Source organism: Oncorhynchus tshawytscha, linkage group LG16 (genome assembly GCF_018296145.1).
Source record: "Oncorhynchus tshawytscha isolate Ot180627B linkage group LG16, Otsh_v2.0, whole genome shotgun sequence".
Classification (NCBI taxonomy): Eukaryota; Metazoa; Chordata; class Actinopteri; order Salmoniformes; family Salmonidae; genus Oncorhynchus; species Oncorhynchus tshawytscha.
Genome location: NC_056444.1, coordinates 29,542,289 through 29,565,039, shown reverse-complemented (window position 1 = coordinate 29,565,039; position 22,751 = coordinate 29,542,289). Strand labels below are relative to the sequence as shown.

Below are 22,751 nucleotides of genomic sequence, written 5' to 3'. Positions count from 1 at the left end.
ATCACAAAACTCACATGTTAGCACAAGGTGTAAAGGAGACTTTAGTGTCAGTACCTACTTTTTTCTGTATCACAGCATATTTATTACAAGAATGTGAAAACACTCAAAAGAAAAACATTGTGTGTGTGGACAATGAACTATATTGACTTATGCACAATGTCAGCAGTGTATCAACGTACCAATATGTTGTGACAAAAAAATATAATATAAACAAATTATAAAATGTTTGTCACACCTCTCCAATCAGAACAGCTCAGCTCTTGGCCAATGTGCTTGCCTCACACTGGTCCAGCTGTCAGCTAACACAACAGTCTAGTTTCTGAACTCTGCTCCCAGCGCAGGGGTTCAGGAGGTGGGGAGAGAGGGGGAGTGTGATTGAGTCTGGAAGTGGCATAAACTTTGTTTCCCATTTTGGTTATCTTGGGTCTGGGAACATATTTCCTCAAAGCTTATCGAAGGTGACTTAGAGACCTATCTACTTATACTTCTGTTGGAAAGCCAGTGGAGGTGTTTCTACCTGAGAAGGACGAGTTTCCAGTAGAGAGGACATCAGAAGGCAGGCTAGCTCTTAGAACTCAAGACTTCATCCTGTGGGGAGAGTTGTCTGTGGTTCCACTGCTAGAGGGAAGTACTGGCCAGAAGAGTCTCTCGCCCACCCTCTCTGGACGCAAGACCTCTACTAAGTAAGTCCTAAATGATTTAATCCTCTCAAGCTCCGTAGATGAATACAGATGTAGGATCTTAATTTGAGCCAGTTTGCTACAGCAGGAAAATAATCCTGCAGCAACAGGAAATGTGAATTATTATGTGGAATCTAATTAAATCCTTAAGAGTGCGTGTGTGTCAATCTAAGTAACATAATAAAATAAACCCCCATCAAAATCTGTCAGTTTAAGCTAAAAATATATATTTTTTGCATGGACTGCATCTCAATCCATCGCATCCACATTTGTCAGCCTTCCGCATCTGCATGGAAGGAGGCCGAGCTACAGCAATGTTTGTCAGACTGAGAAATCCCGAAAATCGGTGTTCTCACGTCCAAACGGTAAAACCCCCATAAGCCCACGGAACTCGTCTGAAGTCGGTAAAGCTGATGTGCCAACTTCTGTCTGTAGTGTGCGAACCGTTTGGGCTACAAACTAATATGACCCCCCTTTATGATGGTGTTCTCCGTTTTGCTCTACACCCCCCCCGCCCCTACATTTTTTAGTGGAAATTACTTCAGATGCCTTTTTAATTTTGAAACCTCACATACACAACAAGGAAAGTTCTCCTGGATCAGGGTGACCAATTTAAGATCCTACCTCCACATTAGCGCACTCACATTTTCCTCATTGCAGACTGCATACAAACAACACAGTAAGGTATGTGTCAATTTTCTGCATGGCTTAAATTAAATTGATTGTCTTCCACTTTTAGCTGTATTGCAAAGGATCACCCTCTTGCCCAAGCTTGAGGATGAAGTTTGACAACATTCTAGAGGAGATCGATGGCTGTGGATGGTTTCAGGTGCTGATCGTCACTCTGCTCTGTATCCCTCGAGTGATACTACCGTGTCACTTCCTGCTGAACAACTTCATAGCAGCCGTGCCCTCTCACCACTGTGACCTCAGCGCTCTGGATGATGGCAGCCTCTTTGGGAATCTGACCCAGGAGCAGAGACTGACTGTCAGCATTCCAGTACAGGAAGATGGGACTCCAAGCTCCTGTAAGATGTTCCCAGAGCCCCAGTTCCACATCCTGTCCAACTCCAATAACAGTGATCTAGCTACAGTCCCCTGTCAGAATGGATGGGCATATGACAACAGCACCTTCAAATCCACTATGGCAACAGAGGTAAAATACTTCCAATGATATCAGTTGAGTGGTGGATAGCTGATGCTAATGGTTCAAAGTCCAAAGCAAATGACAAAGGTTGACAAGATAAAAGGAATATAGCAGAGGAAGGCAACAGGCGGCCCATTGACCAAATTCGTCCTGCAAGCGATTTTATTTGACCCCAAAAGTTTTCTTAAGAAAAAAATAAAAACGTAATTCAGCTGAAAATGATTTTACGTTGGCATTTCCATTCCCAAGTATCCCCATGATTAAATAGAGAGACAAACAGTGTGTGATCGATCCTGTCTCAATATAATCAAGGTATGAAACGATTATGATATTGTCAAATGAAATGTAGACGTCTTGCCCGCTTGGTCTTAATTGTTGTCGTTGCGGTACATTAATGATTATAATGATGTTCTGGCCCCCCGACCTACGACCAGCAGATTAATGTCATTTTGTATTAACCAAGGCTTTGAGCAAATTATACAGTGTCTTGAACCATGAACACAATACAGAACCAAATTGAAAACTCTGTAAGACAATTAAGAGAGAAAAATGTTTTAAATGAGACCCCTCAGAGTTAGTCAATTATTTTCAAATTCCCTGGTTTGTTGTTATAGCCACATTACATGCAATTCTGTGCCCATTTATTCAATCAGAATTTCACTGGTTAGATATTGTCCCCACTTTAAGTAACATACTATTATCATTATTATTATTATTCTACTTCAACTGGTACATATAATAGGAATTGTGAACGCATGCTTTCTTGACTGTCACTATCATTGCTCCTCTTTCTATAAAGTGGGACCTTGTCTGTGACAGAAAAGGCATGAATAAAGCCACAGCCACCATTTTCTTTGTTGGGGTGATGATTGGAGCTATAGCCTTTGGTACCCTCACTGACAAGTAGGTCATTTTACCCCAATACCTGATATCTACATTCTTTTTTTACATTTAATTATTTATTTGAGGCTATGTTTCTTGAATGCTCTTTTCCAGGTTTGGGAGGAAGCCTATGTTATTGGTGTCCTATACCATATCCATGGTATTTGGATTTGCCAGTGCATTCTCTAACTCCTATACCATGTTCGGAGTGATGAGATTCTTTACTGGCTTTGGACTTACAGGCATCAGCATCATCTCGACCGTTCTCAGTAAGCTAAGCTCTATAGATTTCATATGAACAAAATGTTTGACTCCATTGCTAAGCAATTTAATTAAATGCAGTTAGGAAAGTATTACCTAACAACATGTTAATACAGTGTATTTAATAGTGTAGTTAGTGTTGTTACAGAGGTATAAGAAACTTTATGTAAAAGTGAAACCCAACAATATTGTTAAAACATTTTTTAACTCTATTTACATTCTTTCAAGGTGTGGAGTGGGTGGACATTAAGCACCGGGCTTTAATAGGTATAACGGGCAGCATGGCCTGGTCCTTTGGCAACATGATGCTAGCGGGCATTGCGTATCAAGTGAATGATTGGCGGATGCTAATGATAGCTGTCTCTGCACCCCTGGGCTTGGCTATCATCACTTGGTGGTAAGAATACACTGAGTGATATCTGGACCATATCCTAAACATATCAATGGATATCTGGATTTGACATGTTTTTGATACAGCATGGTACAAGATGCAGACGAAGATGCATATACATGTGTAACCAGCCCCACCCACCACCATGGTGTAGAAGAACTCACTTGAATAATGCACATTCCAAATTTTGCATCACATACAGTATACTACTGTATAATATAAACTGGGTGGTTCGAGCCCTGAATGCTGATTGGCTGAAAGCCATGGTATATGAGGCCGCATACCACGGGTATGACAAAACATGTATATTTTACTGTTCTAGTTACATTTGAAGCCAGTTTATAATAGCAATAACGCACCTCTGTGGTTTGTGTTGTATGGCCAATTTACCACGGCCAAGGGCTGTATTCAGGCACTCTCTATACCTCACACCCTCGGGCCTTATTGCTTAAATATAGTTCACTACAGTGTTGTAGTGACCTTAGGACAATGTCCTTAGTGACCTCTTCAAGAGGGTCGGCCCACTTCTTGGCATAACAGTTGAAGTGTTGGACTGCGAGTCACAGGAACCCAAGTTCGAGTCAGGATTTGAGGCTACACTCCAAATTCACTACATTATGCAGGGAAATGGTTATTAATGTGCTTTGACCCATTGTAATGGTTCATCATCACTGCAGGTGGCTCCCTGAGTCTGCCAGGTGGCTCATAGCCAATGGCAAAGTGGAAAGAGCCCATCTTTACCTGGAGAAATGTGCTCGTTTTAACAACAGAAAGGACTTCACGTCCAAAATCAAACTTGAGGTAAATGCAACAATTTTCAGTTGCTAGTATTTACTGCTAATATTTACTCTTATTCAAAAATGCACATGGCATGCGATCATTTATACAGCTTTATTACAGTTATGAGGTGTTAGAAGGAGCATAGGTTTGAAGCACAAATATACAGTACCAGTCAAAAGGTACTGTATGTGGAGGATACACTAGCCATAAATGTAACACACTGGAACTAACTATCCCAAGCCAGCAGCATACCGCCCTGCATCCCACTGATGCCTTGCTTCTGAAGCTAAGCAGGGTTGGTCCCTGGATGGAAGACTAGATGCTGTTGGAGGGCCAGTAGGAGGCACCCTTTCCTCTGGTCTAAAAAATAACTACCATTGCCCTGTGTATGGTGCTGTATTTTGGATGGGATGTTAAACGGGTGTCCTGACTCTCTGTGGTCACTAAAAATCCCACTGCATTTATCATAAGAGTAGGGGTGTTAACCCCGGTGTCCTGGATAAATTCCCAATCTGCCCCTCATACCGTCACCTAATCATCCCCAGTTTACAATTGGCTCATTCATCTCCCCTGTAACTATTCCCCATGCTCTAAATGAGAATGTTTTCTCAGTCAACTTACCTGGTCAAATAATTAAAAATAAACTAACTTAGCCTCTCTCCCATACTGCTTAGCATCTGTCTGATGTGGTTGGCACGGACAACCATAACAAGACATACTCCTACCTGGACCTGGTGAGGACCCCAAAGATGAGAAGACTGGCTTTACTAACAGGCATAGTGTGGTGAGTATGTATGGCTCTAATAACAGGCATAGTGTGGTGAGTATTTATGACTCTAATAACAGGCTTAGTGTGGTGAGTATTTCTGGCTCTAGTAACAGGCATAGTGTGGTGAGTATTTCTGGCTCTAATAACAGGCATAGTGTGGTGAGTATCCCTGGTCTCATATCTGTCACAAATCATTACGCAGCTTTGTGTCTATTTGTATGTACTGTATAGACTGGTTTGGGGCTGTATGAACTGGTTTGCAGTACTGTATAGACTGGTTTGGGGCTGTATGAACTGGTTTGCAGTACTGTATAGACAGGTTTGGGGCTGTATGGACCGGTACTGTATAGACTGGTTTGGGGCTGTATGGACTGGTTTGGACTGGTTTGGACTGTATGGACTGGTTGGGCTATATAGACCGGTACTGTATGGACCGGTACTGTATGGACTGGTTTGGGCTGTATGGACCGGTACTGTATAGACTGGTTTGGGGCTGTATGGACTGGTTTGGACTGGTTTGGACTGTATGGACTGGTTGGGCTACATAGACCGGTACTGTATAGACTGGTTTGAGGCTGTATAGACTGGTTTGGGCTTTATGGACTGGTTTGGACTGTATGGACCGGTACTGTATAGACTGGTTTGCGGCCCATACAGTACACAAACCAATGAAGAATCTCCATTGAAAGTGCTTCTTAATACAGGACTAGTTTTAGGCCTAGATTCAATTAGATCAAGCATTAACCAGTGATAGCACACACCTGCATAGCTGATGTTTTGGCAGAGTCAGAGGTGGAACTGCCTTGGAGATGTAAAATCGTGAGTAGCTGCCCTTGCAATGATTGTCACGAAGCCACAACCGCCCCACTCGCGTTAGAAGATTAGAACGAGAAAGTGTAGGCTATATGGAAATAATTATGCTCAAATGGAAAAATCATAACACTAAGTAATGAAGATTTTTATCATCCTAATCGAAGTGTAAATTACATCTCACATTCCAGTGTTTGAACTTGTAAACAAGGCTGCATGGGATTTCTGTTAAGGCAGCCAATGGCAATGTCCACTTTAGGTATAATGCCGGAAGCCACTTGTGGATTTGACAGGTCTAACGCAGTTCCACCTCTGACACCCCTGCAATGCGGATGTCGGCGAAAGCAGATCTGATTGGATAGAGCTCTTGATTAATCTGTTTCTGTAGAAAGTGTCCTTATGTGTCTGTGAGTTATCTTTTATATTTTATCAAGTCAAACATAATGTATACCTCATTGACTACTTTTGCAATGTCATCATATTTCCAGTCACGATAGTGTAATTTAGACTAAACAGTCATTAGCCTCCCAGAATGACTGGGCTTATCATGACTTTAGGGCACTGCTATAGAGGGCGGCTTGAGAACGTTCATAACAATGGCATGATGCGACCGAGTGACAGAGGTGCAACTTATGACAAACACAACGTAGATCTCATTGTGTTCTCTCCTCACAGGTATGGCGTCGCCTCAACATACTATGGGATCAGTTTAAACATTACAGGGTTTGGCCTGAATGTCTACCTCACCCACTTCATCTACTCTGCCATCGAGGTGCCCGCCAAGATGGTCGTCTACTTCTGTCTCGATACCATTGGTCGGAAACACTGCCAGGCAGGCACTCTTCTGCTAACGGGAACCTGCATCGCCATCAACATCTTTGTGCCCAAAGGTAACTACATAAATAGGCCATTATTATTGCTTTATAAATTATCATAAAGGTTGTAAATTAATTATGAATTATAATGCTTATAATGCCTATATGCAAATAAATTATATGAATAAAGAAATATATATGTATTAATATTGTATAAAAGGTTTATAAATGCTTATGAACGTTTATAATAAAGTGCAACCCAAAATGAATTCCTAGATGATTATGTGGAGTAAATTGGACAGTAAAGGAATGTTTATTATTTTGCCTTTTTTTCGTCAGTGTTTGAGAGATGACAGTCTTATCCTCAGGATCTGTTGTTTTGTTCCTCTGTTCAGGTCAGTGGCATGTTCGCACCATCGTCGCTGTGCTTGGGAAAGGCCTATCAGAGGCCTCCTTCACCACTGTCATCTTGTATACGGCTGAACTCTACCCTACGGTCGTAAGGTCAGATTTACCGGTGCATTTTCACAGTGAAACACTATTAGAGTTAATTTCCTCAAACTGAAGCATGCTTTATTTAACATTTTACATTGACATTTGAGTAATTTAGCAGACGCTCTTAGCTAGAGCGACTGACAATTAGTGCATTCATCTTAAGATAGCTAGGTGAGACAACAACACATCACAATCGTATCATGTACATTTTCCCTCAACAAAGTATTTATCAGCAAAGACAGTGCGTCAGGGGAGCTGTGAGAGTTGCTTAGGCCGCATAACAAAAATTACTAACAAAAATAAAATAAATGTTACCTTTATTTTACCATGTTGTCCCATTGAGGTCAAAATACCTATTTTTCAAGGGAGACCTGTGGAATGCAATGTACGGTGTCCATATTAGGACAGCTTCAGTCTCAGCAGGAGTTTTCTGAGTCTCACTATCAACATTTTCCCCCTAACAGACAAAATGGGTTGGGTTACAATAACTTCATGGCTCGGTTGGGCGTGTCCATAGCACCCCTCATCATTCTATTGGAGGACGTGTGGAAGCCCCTCCCTGAAGTCATCATCTGTTGTGTGTCCATTCTTTCTGGTCTGGTGGCCTTCCTTCTCCCAGAAACCCACAATGCAAGGCTGCCAGAGACCATTGAGGATATTGAACAAACAAAAAAAAGGTAACCCAGCCGACTTCACAAAGACTGTCAGTGTCATTTGTAACCCGCTGTTACAGTATATACCAGCAGTAGTGGAAAAAGTACCAAATGGTCATACTTGCGTAAAAGTAAAGATATCTTAACAGAAAATGACTCAAGTAAAAGTGATATTCACCTAGTAAAATACTACTTGAGTAAAAGTCTAAAAGTGTTTGTTTTTAAATATACTTAAGTATCCAAAGTAAATGTAATTTCAATAAATAATTTCAAATTCCTTATATTAAGCAAAACAGATGGCACGATTTTCTTGTTTTTGATTTATTTACGGATAGCGAGGGGAACAATAATTCTCATATATCAATTACAAACAAAGCATTTGTGTTTAGTAAGTCTGCCAGATCAGAGGCAGCAGGGATCAATCAATCAATCAATTAAATGTATTTATAAAGCCCTTCTTAAATCAACTGATGTCACAAAGTGCGGTACAGAAACCCAGCCTAAAACCCCAAACAGCAAGCAATGCAGGTGTAGAAGCACGGTGGCTAGGAAAAGGCCTAGAAAGACCAAAACCTAGGAAGACACCTAGAGAGGAACCAGGCTATGAGGGGTGGCCAGTCCTCTTCTGGCTGTGCCAGGTGGAGATTATAACAGAACATGGCCAAGATGTTCAAATGTTCATAGATGACCAGCAGGGTCAAAAAATAATAACCACAGTGGTTGTAGAGGGTGCAACAGGTCAGCACCTCAGGAGTAAATGTCAGTTGGCTTTTCATAGCCGATCATTCAGAGAATCTCTACCGCACCTGCTGTTTCTAAAGAGTAGAAAACAGCAGGTCTGGGAGAGGTAGCACGTCGGGTGAACAGTTGAAACTGGATGACCACATGTTCTCATGATAAGTGCTTGAATTGGACCATTTGCTTGTCCAAGCATTCAAAATGTAACAAGTACTTTTAGGTGTCAGGGAAATGTATGGGAGTAAAAAGTACATACTTTCTATGGAAATAGGGGAGTAAAAGTAAAAGTAGTCAAAAAATATAAATAGTATGTACAACGTTCGTACTTCAAAGTATTTGTACTTAGTTACTTTACACCACTGTCTACCAGGGCTGCCAGGAAAAGATGGTACAAGGCGGCATCCCTTGCAGTCAGAGTGCAGTATAACTGCAGTTATTCTGCAAATACTGCGTCCAAAATACCACAGTTGAATGAAGTTACTGCACTTTTATTGCAGTTTCAAAACTGCAATCTTTTTTTGCAAGGGATTTGCAACAGCAATTTCTATCAGTTTGATTTAGTTTTATAAAATATATTGATGCATTAAAAAGACAGGCATAGGGTTGTTCTTTAGACTGATTTGTCAACTCAATTTCTCTGTCCCTTACATCAAAGTGCTGTTGCAGGCTCTTTGCATGTCTTGACCAATCAGATTAATGGAAATCGTAGGTCGTGCAAGATGGGCACAAGCACAAAGCTCAAGGCGCGCTCTCTGCTTTCCTCCGGAATTTGTTAAGTGTGATAACACATCACTCCTGACAGGCACAAGCAAAAACTATTCCATAAATGTAGCACCCTACACCTAAACATTAGCAATCTGACATGTTTTATTGTATGAAAAATATAATATTTTTCAGTCTGATCAACTGTAGGCTACTAACAACAGCAACTGCATTGCCTAGCCTTCTATGCACCCTGTCCCTCTAGCCAGGGTAAACAGTGGTAACATTGTGTATTTATAGCCCATTTGTTACCTAGAATTTTTCCATCCAAAATGATTAACTGCAATTAATCAATAAACACAATAGCTGACAAGTTTAGGCCTACAGTTGCATAGAGCAGGACTAAACCATGCAATCCAGTATAAAACAGCTCAGCCCTGTGAGTTTTATTGCAGCTACCCATGCAAATATGGCCCAAATATAGCCCAATATGGCAACATGAGTAAGGGTAGCTTCACCCTAATATGGCAACAGGAGTATGGGTAGCTTCACCCTAATATAGCAACAGGAGTAAGGGTAGCTTCACCCTAATATGGCAACAGGAGTATGGGTAGCTGCAGCCCAATATGGCAACAGGAGTATGGGTAGCTTCACCCTAATATGGCAACAGGAGTATGGGTAGCTTCACCCCAATATGGCAACAGGAGTATGGGTAGCTTCACCCCAATATGGTGACAGGAGTATGGGTAGCTACAGCTCAATATGGCAACAGGAGTATGGGTAGCTGCAGCTCAATATGGCAACAGGAGTATGGGTAGCTTCACCCCATTATGGCAACAGGAGTATGGGTAGCTTCACCCCATTATGGCAACAGGAGTATGGGTAGCTGCAGCTCAATATGGCAACAGGAGTATGGATAGCTTCACCCCATTATGGCAACAGGAATATGGGTAGCTTCACCCCATTATGGCAACAGGAGTATGGATAGCTTCACCCCATTATGGCAACAGGAATATGGGTAGCTTCACCCCATTATGGCAACAGGAGTATGGGTAGCTTCACCCCAATATGGTGACAGGAGTATGCGTGAGTGGATATGTTGAAAGGAGTGGGCGTATGAAAAGATAATCAGCTAATTGGGCAGCTTTGTTGTCACTCAAGACTGTTTGCGTGGCTGATTGGGTTGCACTACGAGTCGATATTAAAAGGCTCTGCCTGGTAAATCTGACTTCTGTAGTTGCTATACAGCGTTGTACGTCCTCTGCAGAAGTCAGGGCATTTATACTTCTTGAGCTTCGCTGAGCAGAGCAGAGCTGTTGTGAAGGAAGTTGTAGAGGAAGTGAGTTAGTGTTTATACAGGACCTCACACCAAACAATCATGTCAATACGGAGCTATATGGGGCCCTCCACATTGTTACACAATTTGGGAGGCACACGGAGATGCGCTACAGAGCTCAATTTGACCATAGCATGCCTCTGGAAGCTCCAGAATTGTGTCACACCCTTCATACGGAGCCTCCGACCACATTTTCAGATCAAGCATGAATTGGCTTTAAGCAGGCAGTCAGTGCTCCAGTGTTGTGCCAGCTGACTTGAAGTGCTTCCTACTGGGTATCATAGTCTTGTTGCCGGTGGATTTTTTTTCTCTCACATGATTTTATTTCAAGTAGGATTGCAGCCTACACAATAAATAAGTAATATTGATAACCATTTAGATGTCACCTTGATACATACATAAACTCAGCAAAAAAAGAAACGTCCTCTCACTGTCAACTGTGTTTATTTACATAAAACTTAACATGTGTAAATATTTGTATGAACAGAACAAGATTCAACAACTGAGACATAAACTGAACAAGTTCCACAGACATGTGACTTACAGAAATTGAATAATGTATTAATGCATTAAGATTTGTCAGTTCTTGCTGTGAGATGTTACCCCACACTTCCACCAAGGCATCTGCAAGTTCCCGGACATTTCTGGGGGGAATGGCCCTAACCCTCACCCTCCGATCCAACAGGTCCCAGATGTGCTCAATGGGATTGAGATCCAGGCTCTTCGCTTGCCATGTCAGAACACTGACATTCGAGCAGTATGGCTGGTGGCATTGTCATGCTGGAGGGTCATGTCAGGATGAGCCTGCAGGAAGGGTACCACATGACGGAGGAGGATGTCTTCCCTGTAATGCACAGCGTTGAGGTTGCCTGCAATGACAACAAGCTCAGTCCGATGATGCTGTAACACACCGCTCCAGACCATGACGGACCCTCCATCTCCAAATCGATCTCGCTCTGAGCACTGATGGAGGGATTGTGCTTTCCTGGTGTAACTCGGGCAATTGTTGTTGCCATCCTGTACGTGTCCCGCAGGTGTGATGTTCGGATGTACTGATCCTGTGCAGGTGTTGTTACACGTGGTCTGCGAGGACGATCAGCTGTCCCTCCCGTCTCCCTGTAGTGCTGTCTTAGGCGTCTCACAGTACCAACATTGCAATGTATTGCCCTGGCCACATCTGCAGTCCTCATGCCTCCTTGCAGCAAGCCTAAGGCACGTTCACGCAGATGAGCAGGGACCCTGGCCATCTTTCTTTTGGTGTTTTTCAGAGTCAGTAGAAAGGCCTCTTTAGTGTCCAAATATTTCATAACTGTGACCTTAATTGCCTACCGTCTGTAAGCTACTAGTGTCTTAACGACCGTTCCACACGTGCATGTTCATTAATTGTTTATAGTTCATTGAAAAAGCATGGGAAACCGTGTTTAAACACTTTACAATGAAGATCTGTGTAGTTATTTGGGTTTTTATAAATTATCTTTGAAAGACAGGGTCCTGAAAAAGGGAAGTTTATTTTTTTGCTGAGTTAACATACAGTCTAAATCAAATCAAATCAAATGTATTTATATAGCCCTTCGTACATCAGCTGATATCTCAAAGTGCTGTACAGAAACCCAGCCTAAAACCCCAAACAGCAAGCAATGCAGGTGTAGAAGCACGGTGGCTAGGAAAAACTCCCTAGAAAGGCCAAAACCTAGGAAGAAACCTAGAGAGGAACCATGCTATGTAGGGTGGCCAGTCCTCTTCTGGCTGTGCCGGGTGGAGATTATAACAGAACATGGCCAAGATGTTCAAATGTTCATAAATGACCAGCATGGTCAAATAATAATAATCACAATCAGAACAGTTGAAACTGGAGCAACAGCATGGTGTCCCCAGGTGGACTGGGGACAGCAAGGAGTTATCATGTCAGGTAGTCCTGGGGCATGGTCCTAGGGCTCAGGTCCTCTGAGAGAGAGAGAGAAAGAAAGAGAGAAAGAGAGAATTAGAGAGAGCATACTTAAATTCACACAGGACACCGGATAGGACAGGAGAAGTACTCCAGATATAACAAATTGACCCTAGATAATCAAATTGCCAAGATAATCCATCCACCTGACAGTCTACTACTCAATGGGGAGAGCTTGAACGGTACCAACACCGGGACACTTCACTCCCACGTGACGAGACTACTGTCTGGCAACGGCGTGGAAAGTAGCTGTCTATACTGAACAAAAATATAAACGCAACAAGTAAAGTGTTGGTCCCATGTTTCATAAGATTAAATTCAAAGATCCCAGAAATGTTTCATATGCTCAACATTTGGTGCACAAATTTGTTTACTACCCTGTTAGTGAGCATTTCTCTTTTGCCAAGATAATCCATCCACCTGACAGGTGTGGCATATCAACAAGCTGATTAAACAGCACGATCATTACACAGGTGCACCTTGTGCTGGGGACAATAAAAGGCCACTCTAAAATGTGCAGTTTTGTCACACACATACCACAGATGTCTCAAGTTTTGAGGGAGCGTGCAATTGACATGCTGACTGCAGGAATGTCCACCAGAGCTGATGACAGAGAATTGAATATTCATTTCTCTACCATAAGCCACCTCCAACATCATTTTAGAGAATTTGGCAATACGTCCAACCAGCCTCACAACTGCAGAACACGTATAACCGCGGCAGCCCAGGGCCTCCACATCTGTTTTCTTCACCTGCTGTATCGTCTGAGACCAGCCACTCGGACAGCTGATGAAACTGAGGTGTATTTCGGTATGTAATAAAGCCCTTTTGTGGGGAAAAACTCATTCTGATTGGCTGGGCCTGGCTCCCCAGAGGGTGGAGAGTCTCTTCAATGAATGGGGGAAAGGTGTATTTATCCCCGGGACACACCAGAGCCCAGGTGTGTCCCATTTCGCTGATGACCACAGGTGGTATACAGAAGACAGCCCTATTTGGTAAAAGACCAAGTCCATATTATGACAAGAACAGCTCAAATAAGCAAAGAGAAATTACAATCCATCAATACTTTAAGACATGAAGGTCAGTCAATACGTAAAATTTCAACAACTTTGAAAGATTCTGTGTAGTGCAGTCGCAAAAACCATCAAGCGCTATGATGAAACTGTCTCTTGAGGACCTCCACAGGAAAGGAAGACCCAGAGTTACCTCTAAGGCAGAGGATAAGTTCATTAGAGTTACCAGACTCAGACATTTCAGCCCAAATAAAGGATTCACAGAGCTCAAGTAACAGACACATCTCAACATCAACTGTTCAGAGGAGACTGTGTGAATCAGGCCTTCATGGTCGAATTGCTGCAAAGAAACCACTACTAAAGGACACCAATAAGATGAAACACTAACAATGGTCATTAGACTGGTGGAAGTCTGTCCGTTGGTCTGATGAGTCCAAATTTTAGATTTTTGGTTCCAACTGTCATGTCTTTGTGAGACGCAGAGTAGGTGAACGGATGATGTCCGCATGTGTGGTTCCCACCATGAAGCATAGAGGAGGTGTGATGGTGTGGGGGTGCTTCGCTGGTGACACCGCCTGTGATTTATTTAGATTTCAAGGCACACAATCAGCATGGTTACCACAGCATTCTGCAGCGATCCACCATTCCATCTAGTTTGCTCTTAGTGGGACTATCATTTGTTTTTCAACAGGACAATGACCTAACACACCTCTAGGCTGTGTAAGTGTTATTTGACCAAGAAGGAGAGTGATGGAGTGCTGCATCAGATTACCTGGCCTCCACAATCACCTGACCTCAACCCAATTGAGATGGTTTGGGATGAGTTGGACAGCAGATTGAGGGAAAAACAGCCAACAAGTGCTCAGCATATGTGGGAACTCCTTCAAGACTGTTTGGAAAAGCATTCCAGGTGAAGCTGGTTGAGAGAATGTTAAGAGTGTGCAAAGCTGTCATCAAGGCAAAGGGTGGCTACTTTGAAGAATCTCAAATAGAAAATCTATTTTGATTTGTTTGACACTTTTTTGGTTACTCATGAGTCCATATGTGTTATTTCATAGCTTTGATGTCTCCACTATTATTCTACAATGTAGAAAATAGTAAAAATAAAGAAAAACCCTTGCATGAGTAGGTGTGTCCAAACTTTTGACTGGTATGTACATAAACAAAAAATTGTCCTTCTCTCTCCAGAAAGCCCATCTTTGTCTCACCGCTGGAGAAAACTGAGATCCTGCTGAAGTCACAGAAAAATAATGAGCTGGATCAGTGACTGAGACATTTACTTAACTGCATAGGTGTTATTGTTTAGGGCCGCATACTGTACACAAGTTTCAAACTGTTCCAAGAGTATGATATTTCTGACTTCAGAACTGTTGTACAGAGTGGCTATAGCATGCTGAGTTTGTAATTCTACCATTGCTTCTGTAATAAACCAATTCCAGTGGAATGTGTTGCATGCACCTTGTAGGATCTGTAGCCAATCTCTTGTCTCTGTGGTTGATATACAGTATTTGAAGTGACTTCACGTTCAAACTATAGGCTACATCAGTATTCACATTCAATAAATATTTGTATATTGCACGGACACAGGTTTCCAACACTGGTTTGTTTCATAATGTCGATACTTTAGTAGAAAGTTGTAGAAAGAGATGGGTAAGTAGACAGGGTGGAGAAAGGCTGGAGTCAGGAATTGAAACCTGATGTCATCTTCAGTGGAGAGGCAAACATGTTCATACAGCCAGGAGTGTTTCTCACTCAACAAGAGCTCTACACAATATTACAAACACTATGAGTGCAATGCTGGATCAAACAAGGACAAGCAGTACATCTTTAAAAACCTCTTCAGCTAACAACTTTCAAATGATTTTTCACCTACTGTATATTTGGGCATATATACAAGGGTAGGAGAACATACTACTGGTGAATAGTGCTGATGGAGCATTTCCTGAAACACAAAGTGAAGGGGATAAAAACTGTGATATTCTCCTTAAATTTAATTTGAACTATTAGAACCAAGATACATTTGTTTTGTTCCAAGGGAGACAATTCAGCGTACATGTCTCAGGCAGGGCTATTCTCTTATAAGTGAACAGGGCCCCTATGTCTGTTTCTTCATTTTGTGTTTCTCAAAGGTGGGTGCCATAGTCTGCAAAAGAGGTGAGAAAGAGGAGGGAGAGTGACAGTAAGAGATGAGGAGCCATGTGTGGGTGTCTGAGTGTAAATGTGACCAAGAGGACCAAGGCACCAAAGAGAATGACTACTTAGACATCCCTGTTTCTAACTCTCTTCCTGCTGCTGTTGGTGTAAACATGTCTCCCTCAGTGGCAGACAGACTATTACATTCTGTATATGAACTCGTTTTTACCCAATGCGCTTAATCATTGCTGAGCTGTGGCCCTCTGCTGGAACATAGTAATCATTACAAACAGATAAATGACTGCAGAGTTGTCATGCACCACATTTAGCCATAGGGTCTTAGTACTAGACTCAGATGCTCAGCTCACACTAGGGAGATGGAGTCGACAGACAGACCCTCAGATCAAAACCATGGTTTGTGGTTATACATTGTTTATTTACAGAATTGTAATGGAGTAATAGCACCATATATTTTGGGTTATGATAAAGACAGACAGTTGTGCTAACCTTAGAAGACATTTTAAAAGTTGTATTCTTCAAAAACCAATGGGTAAATAGATATAAATAATTGAAATAACCATTGAATAGCTTCCCAAATCCCAAACTGTAGCTTTAATGTGGTTCTAATACATTTTTACAAGACATTAACTCCCACATTTAAACCACACAGTAGACTACAACATAATAGAACAGAGAAAGAAGAAACAACTCTGGTCGTGGGTGTTGGTCACAGTTTCATCACCCTGTTGCAGGAGAACATTCCTGCAATACCGGAAATGTAAAACTTTGTTACGGCGTTCGTCTGTTGAAGGAGAGTCGGACCAAAATGCAGCGTGGTGGTTACTCATGTTCTTTAATGAAAAAAATAGCGACACATGAAATAACTAAATAAATACAAAAACAACAAACGAAACGTGAAAACCTAATTACAGCCTATCTGGTGAACACTACACAGAGACAGGAACAATCACCCACAAAATACACAGCAAAACCCAGGCTACCTAAATATGGTTCCCAATCAGAGACAATGAGAATCACCTGACTGATTGAGAACCGCCTCAGGCAGCCAAGCCTATGCTAGACACACCCCTAATCAGCCACAATCCCAATGCCTACAAAAACCCCAATACGAACAACACAATAAACCCATGTCACACCCTGGCCTGAACAAATAATTAAAGAAAACACAAAATACTAAGACCAAGGCGTGACAAACTTGTATTGCATTTGAGGTTTTAAAAGGCTGCTGAAGTTTGTAATTTCCCACTTTGAAATTTCAGACTTGATTTCCCCTTACGAAAAAATTTATCAACCCCTACAAAAACGTGCATTAATTATAATCCACATAATAATTCACAATTCCTGTTGCACGATTATTTTCCTGCTACAGCAAACTGGTTCAAATTAAGATTCTATATCTTTGTTTCCCGATATCTGTGGTTTTGATCTGTATTCTATATAGGGTTACAAAATCCAGAAACGTTTCATAAATTCCTTGGTTTTCCAGGTTATTCCATTCTGATTTCAGGAATCTTCCAATTGACAAGCACATCTGAGGAAAATCATTACAACCTCATGACAGGATTCATAAAATGAAGCCAGAAGTTTTTTTAAAAGTTGATGGATATGGAGGAGGGAGAGGGCTGATGGGAGTTTCGTATTTGATGTGTTACGAATTACAATTCGTATTATATGTTCCGAAATTGTAAAATTTCCAATATCTTAAGAATTTGCAAAACATATGATATGTTACGAATTCTAGCTAGGTCGCTAGGTGGCTAGGTGACTACCGTTAGTTAGCTTGCAAACATTAGCTAGGGTAGGAGTTAGGGGTTAGGATTAAGGTTAGGTTTGAATTCAGGAGTTAGGTTAAAGGGTTAAGTTTATGGTAAGGGTTAGCTAAAAGGGTTAAGGTTGTGGTTAGAGTTCGGAGAAGGGTTAGCTAACATGCTAAGTAGTTGTAAAGTGCCTAAAAGTAGAAAGTAGTTAAAAAGTTGCTAATTAGCTAAAGTGCTAAAGTTGTCTGTGATAAGATTTGAACTCATAACCTTTGGGTGTGATTGCATATACAGTTGAAGTCGGAAGTTTACATACACCTTAGCCAAATACATTTAAACTCAGTTTTTCACAATTCCTGACGTTTAATCCTAGTAAAAATTCCCTGTTTTAGGTCAGTTAGGATCACCACTTTATTTTAAGAATGTGAAATGTCAGAATAATAGTAGAGAGAATGATTTATTTCAGCTTTTATTTCTTTCATCACATTCCCTGGGGGTCAGAAGTTAACATACACTGAATTAGTATTTGGTAGCATTGCCTTTAAATTGATTAACTTGGGTCAAACGTTTTGGGTAGCCTTCCACAAGCTTCCCACAATAAGTTGGGTGAATTTTGTCCCATTCCTCCTGACAAAGCTGGTGTAACTGAGTCAGGTTTGTAGGCCTCCTTGCTTGCACATGCTTTTCAGTTCTGCCCACACATTTTCTATGGGATTGAGGTCAGGGTTTTGTGATGGCCACTCCAATACCTTGACTTTGATGTCCTTAAGCCATTTTGCCACAACTTTGGAAGTATGCTTGGGGTCATTGTCCATTTGGAAGACCAATTTGCGACCAAGCTTTAACTTCCTGACTGATGTCTTGAGATGTTGCTTCAATATATCCACATCATTTTCCTTCCTCATGATGCCATCTATTTTGTGAAGTGCACCAGTCCCTCCTGCAGCAAAGCACCCCCACAACATGAAGCTGCCACCCACGTGCGTCACGGTTGGGATGGTGTTCTTCGGCTTGCAAGCCTCCCCCTTTTTCCTCCAAACATAACGATGGTCATTATGGCCAAACAGTTCTATTTTTGTTTCATCAGACCAGAGGACATTTCTCCAAGAAGTACGATCTTTGTCCCCCATGTGCAGTTGCAAACCGTAGTCTGGCTTTTTTATGGTGGTTTTGGAGCAGTGGCTTCTTCCTTGCTGAAAGGCCTTTCATGTTATGCCGATATAGGACTCGTTTTACTGTGGATACAGATACTTTTGTACCTGTTTCCTCCAGCATCTTCACAAGGTCCTTTGCTGTTGTTCTGGGATTGATTTGCACTTTTCGCACCAAAGTACCTTCATCTCTAGGAGACAGAACGCATCTCCTTCTTGAGTGGTATGACGGCTGTGTGGTCCCATGGTGTTTATACTTGTTTACTATTGTTTGTACAGATGAACATAGTACCTTCAGGTGTTTGGAAATTTCTCCCAAGGATGAACCAGATGATTGGAGGTCTACAATTTGTTTTCTAAGGTCTTGGCTGATTGCTTATGATTTTCCCATGATGTCGTGCAAAGAGGCATTGAGTTGTGAATTGTGATACAGTGAATTATAAGTGAAATAATCTATCTGTAGAGAATTGTTGGAAAGATTCCTTGTGTCATGCACAAAGTAGATGTCCGAACCGACTTTCCAAAACGATAGTTTGTTAACAAGAAATTTGTGGAGTGGTTGAAAAAATAGTTTTAATGACTCAAACCTAAGTGTATGTAAACTTCCAACTTCAACTGTACATTTACTCTCTGAATCCATGATTGGTTTATGTTCCATCTTTAATAGACCTACAGATTAATTAAGAAAGATTAAGATTATTCTGTGATTCAGCCATTAGAATAAAACACTGAAGATATGTGAGATCGGCCTCACAACTTTTGTCCATAAAGTGGCAATGACTTGCCTAGTTAAATAAAGGTTATATAAAAAAAAGTAATTAAAAAGCGTCATAAACCCTCAATGTATCCGAATCAGGGGACAATGGCAGCCATATTGGTCAGGGAGAAATCCAAACAGTCTAATTGGAATTAATAGTAGAGGAATAATCCTGATTTCACTGATGCAGTAAAATAAAAGTAAGGCATGTGATATATCACAACATGTGTTATAGAATTATTGTCAACCTAAAATAGTGTTATTTCATTATAAATACAGTTTATCCAGGTTTTATAACAATTGTATGTATAAATAACCTCTAAAGGATATTTAAACAGACCATAAGTGTCTCAATTTGAGTTTTCTTGGAAAGCTGTGAATGCTATTATATCATACAATATCAGTAGGCTACGTATTGCATTTACAACTTGTCTAAGTTCTATCATCACCTAATTTCAGACAGTGTGGCTGTGGATTGACTCCTTTATTTGAATGGAAGGTTGGCACATTAGCAGTTAATTTTAAAAACTGTCTGGTTAGCTAGACAAACATACAGTGCAGATAAATTCTTCAAATTCATTATTATACACAATATATTATCACAACATTGGCAAACCATAATTGACCAATTCTGTGATCAAAATGATTTACCTTTATACCATCATAAGAAGATTCATGTCCATTCTAGCGTTCTAATTCCTAATTCTATGGTTTTGTCTTCCTGTCTTATACTATGATCCTCCAGTATTTTTCTTTACAGCTCCTCTACCGCTCAAGAATAAGGGCCAATAGAGGAAATTTAGTTCGGCCTAACTGCAGTTTATCCCCAGTGACGCCACAAGAGGGCGTGAGAGGATGTGCAACTGTTGTCAGGGGGAGGTTTTGCCATGAATGGGAATAACGTAAGACAAGCTTTTTAAGGCCGTGTGAATTTATTGGTTTTCCTTTAACTATTTTGGCTATTTATTCATCACAAATTATTTAATAAAATGTGCTTATGCTGTATTGTGTTAACACTTACAGCAGCTTCATCATCATTTATTATTATTAATATAACTCGTTAGTGCCACTGTTGTCTGACAGTAGGTCTATCAGTAGGCCTATAATTTCTTCCAATTGTACTACTCAACAGTTGATTTTTTTTATCACAGATATTTCCTCTAGCCTGTTAGACCTTGAACAGATGAACAGTCAAACAGGATAATTGAAAGCCAGTAACAAAACAAATCTAGCCACACAGAGCTGTATTCCTATGCTGTGGGATACCTGTTCAGAACATGATCGTGTATAAAATGGCTTGGGGTAGAACTCTAGCTCCGAACACTCAACTAGTAGGCTTCAAGCTTAAGGTTCCAAGGCAGGTACACAACCATGGGGGGATGGAGTGCAAATGTTGGCAGAAGCCTGGGAATCTCACCTCTGTCTATAGCTGAATAAACACAACCATTTGTTAACCCCTTCTTCCCTAGGATCAGGCCTAATTGGGGTGAGTGTGATCGGAGTGACACAACACCAAGCATAAGCTATTAAACCCAATGTTTATCTTTCACAGTTTCTAAATAATCTCTTCTTCTTTTTTTGACCTCACATGTAATCCAGGCATGTACATATCATGTATATGGTTGTTTGTGAGTGTTGGCCAAACTTAGACCTGTTATAAATGATTTCATGAATTAATAAGTCAAGGTATAATCGCATTCCATAGTGAATGTGTTCTGAATCATTCACAATGAAATTACTGTACCTGTTTCGCAGAATGTGTTTAAAGTTGGGAGGTATATCCATAGTCAGTTGGGAGGTATGTCCATAGTCAATTGGGAGGTATATCCATAGTCAGTTGGGAGGTATATCCATAGTCAGTTGGGAGGTATATCCATAGTCAGTTGGGAGGTATGTCCATAGTCAGTTGGGAGGTATATCCATAGTCAGTTGGGAGGTATATCCATAGTCAGTTGGGAGGTATGTCCATAGTCAATTGGGAGGTATATCCATAGTCAGTTGGGAGGTATATCCATAGTCAGTTGGGAGGTATATCCATAGTCAGTTGGGAGGTATATCCATAGTCAGTTGGGAGGTATATCCATAGTCAGTTGGGAGGTATGTCCATAGTCAGTTGGGAGGTATATCCATAGTCAGTTGGGAGGTATATCCATAGTCAGTTGGGAGGTATGTCCACAGTCAGTTGGGAGGTATATCCATAGTCAGTTGGGAGGTATATCCATAGTCAGTTGGGAGGTATGTCCATAGTCAGTTGGGAGGTATATCCATAGTCAGTTGGGAGGTATGTCCACAGTCAGTTGGGAGGTATATCCATAGTCAGTTGGGAGGTATATCCATAGTCAGTTGGGAGGTATATCCATAGTCAGTTGGGAGGTATATCCATAGTCAGTTGGGAGGTATGTCCATAGTCAGTTGGGAGGTATATCCATAGTCAGTTGGGAGGTATATCCATAGTCAGTTGGGAGGTATATCCCATAGTCAGTTGGGAGGTATATCCATAGTCAGTTGGGAGGTATGTCCATAGTCAGTTGGGAGGTATATCCATAGTCAGTTGGGAGGTATATCCCATAGTCAGTTGGGAGGTATATCCATAGTCAGTTGGGAGGTATATCCCATAGTCAGTTGGGAGGTATATCCATAGTCAGTTGGGAGGTATATCCATAGTCAGTTGGGAGGTATATCCCATAGTCAGTTGGGAGGTATATCCATAGTCAGTTGGGAGGTATATCCATAGTCAGTTGGGAGGTATATCCCATAGTCAGTTGGGAGGTATATCCATAGTCAGTTGGGAGGTATATCCCATAGTCAGTTGGGAGGTATATCCATAGTCAGTTGGGAGGTATATCCCATAGTCAGTTGGGAGGTATGTCCATAGGCAGTTGGGAGGTATATCCATAGTCAGTTGGGAGGTATGTCCATAGTCGGTAGACAATTCTTATGAAAAATGCATCCCTTACATCACTGAGCCATGCACGAGAAACTATTAAATCCAGTTGTTAGAAGTCCCCCCCCCCCAGTCTGTGGTAGCACTGCGCCCGTTTTGCCGGGCTGAATAGCTAACAGACAGGTTTGAAGCAAAGACAGGTGTGCATGCAAATCGAAAACTGTGTAAAAGGCCTAGACCACATACAACATCTCAGCAACTCATTTGCATCAATTTATATTCATCAGTAGGCCTATAAACCAATGAAGTTCCTGGTTAAATATGAAATAATGAACCAGGCAACAAATCATCTGAAGGAAAAGGTAGGCCTAAAAAAGTATTAACATGAATTAAAAACCTAACTTTATTGCTTTGATACATTTAAAAATATATATATTTTCACAATGTCAAAAGTCAACAGTAAACCCTCAGAGATTCAATAGGTATCAGGTCATCAACGTAGAGAGCGAGAGATTTATAAAATAAAATAAACGTTTTGTGTATAGCCTAGTGAATTAAAACCCTGATTCGCCGGCGTGCGTCATGACGCACCCCAATGTACGTTGCATATCCAATGAGGCTCTGGGGTGAC

At 41.2% G+C, this 22,751-nt stretch overlaps 1 protein-coding gene across 1 annotated transcript; it reads left to right on the top strand.

Annotated features, from left to right (window-relative positions):
* Window positions 1-348: 348 nt before the first annotated feature.
* LOC112253162 (solute carrier family 22 member 7) lies at window positions 349-15,001 on the top strand. Its single transcript, XM_024425147.2, has 11 exons — window positions 349-683; window positions 1,420-1,836; window positions 2,627-2,730; window positions 2,824-2,978; window positions 3,199-3,367; window positions 4,039-4,162; window positions 4,816-4,925; window positions 6,396-6,610; window positions 6,931-7,039; window positions 7,495-7,707; window positions 14,606-15,001. Exons 2-11 carry the CDS (start codon window positions 1,459-1,461, stop codon window positions 14,682-14,684), a joined length of 1,656 nt encoding a protein of 551 aa, XP_024280915.1. The 5' UTR covers window positions 349-683; window positions 1,420-1,458; the 3' UTR covers window positions 14,685-15,001.
* The last annotated feature ends 7,750 nt before the right edge of the window (window positions 15,002-22,751 follow it).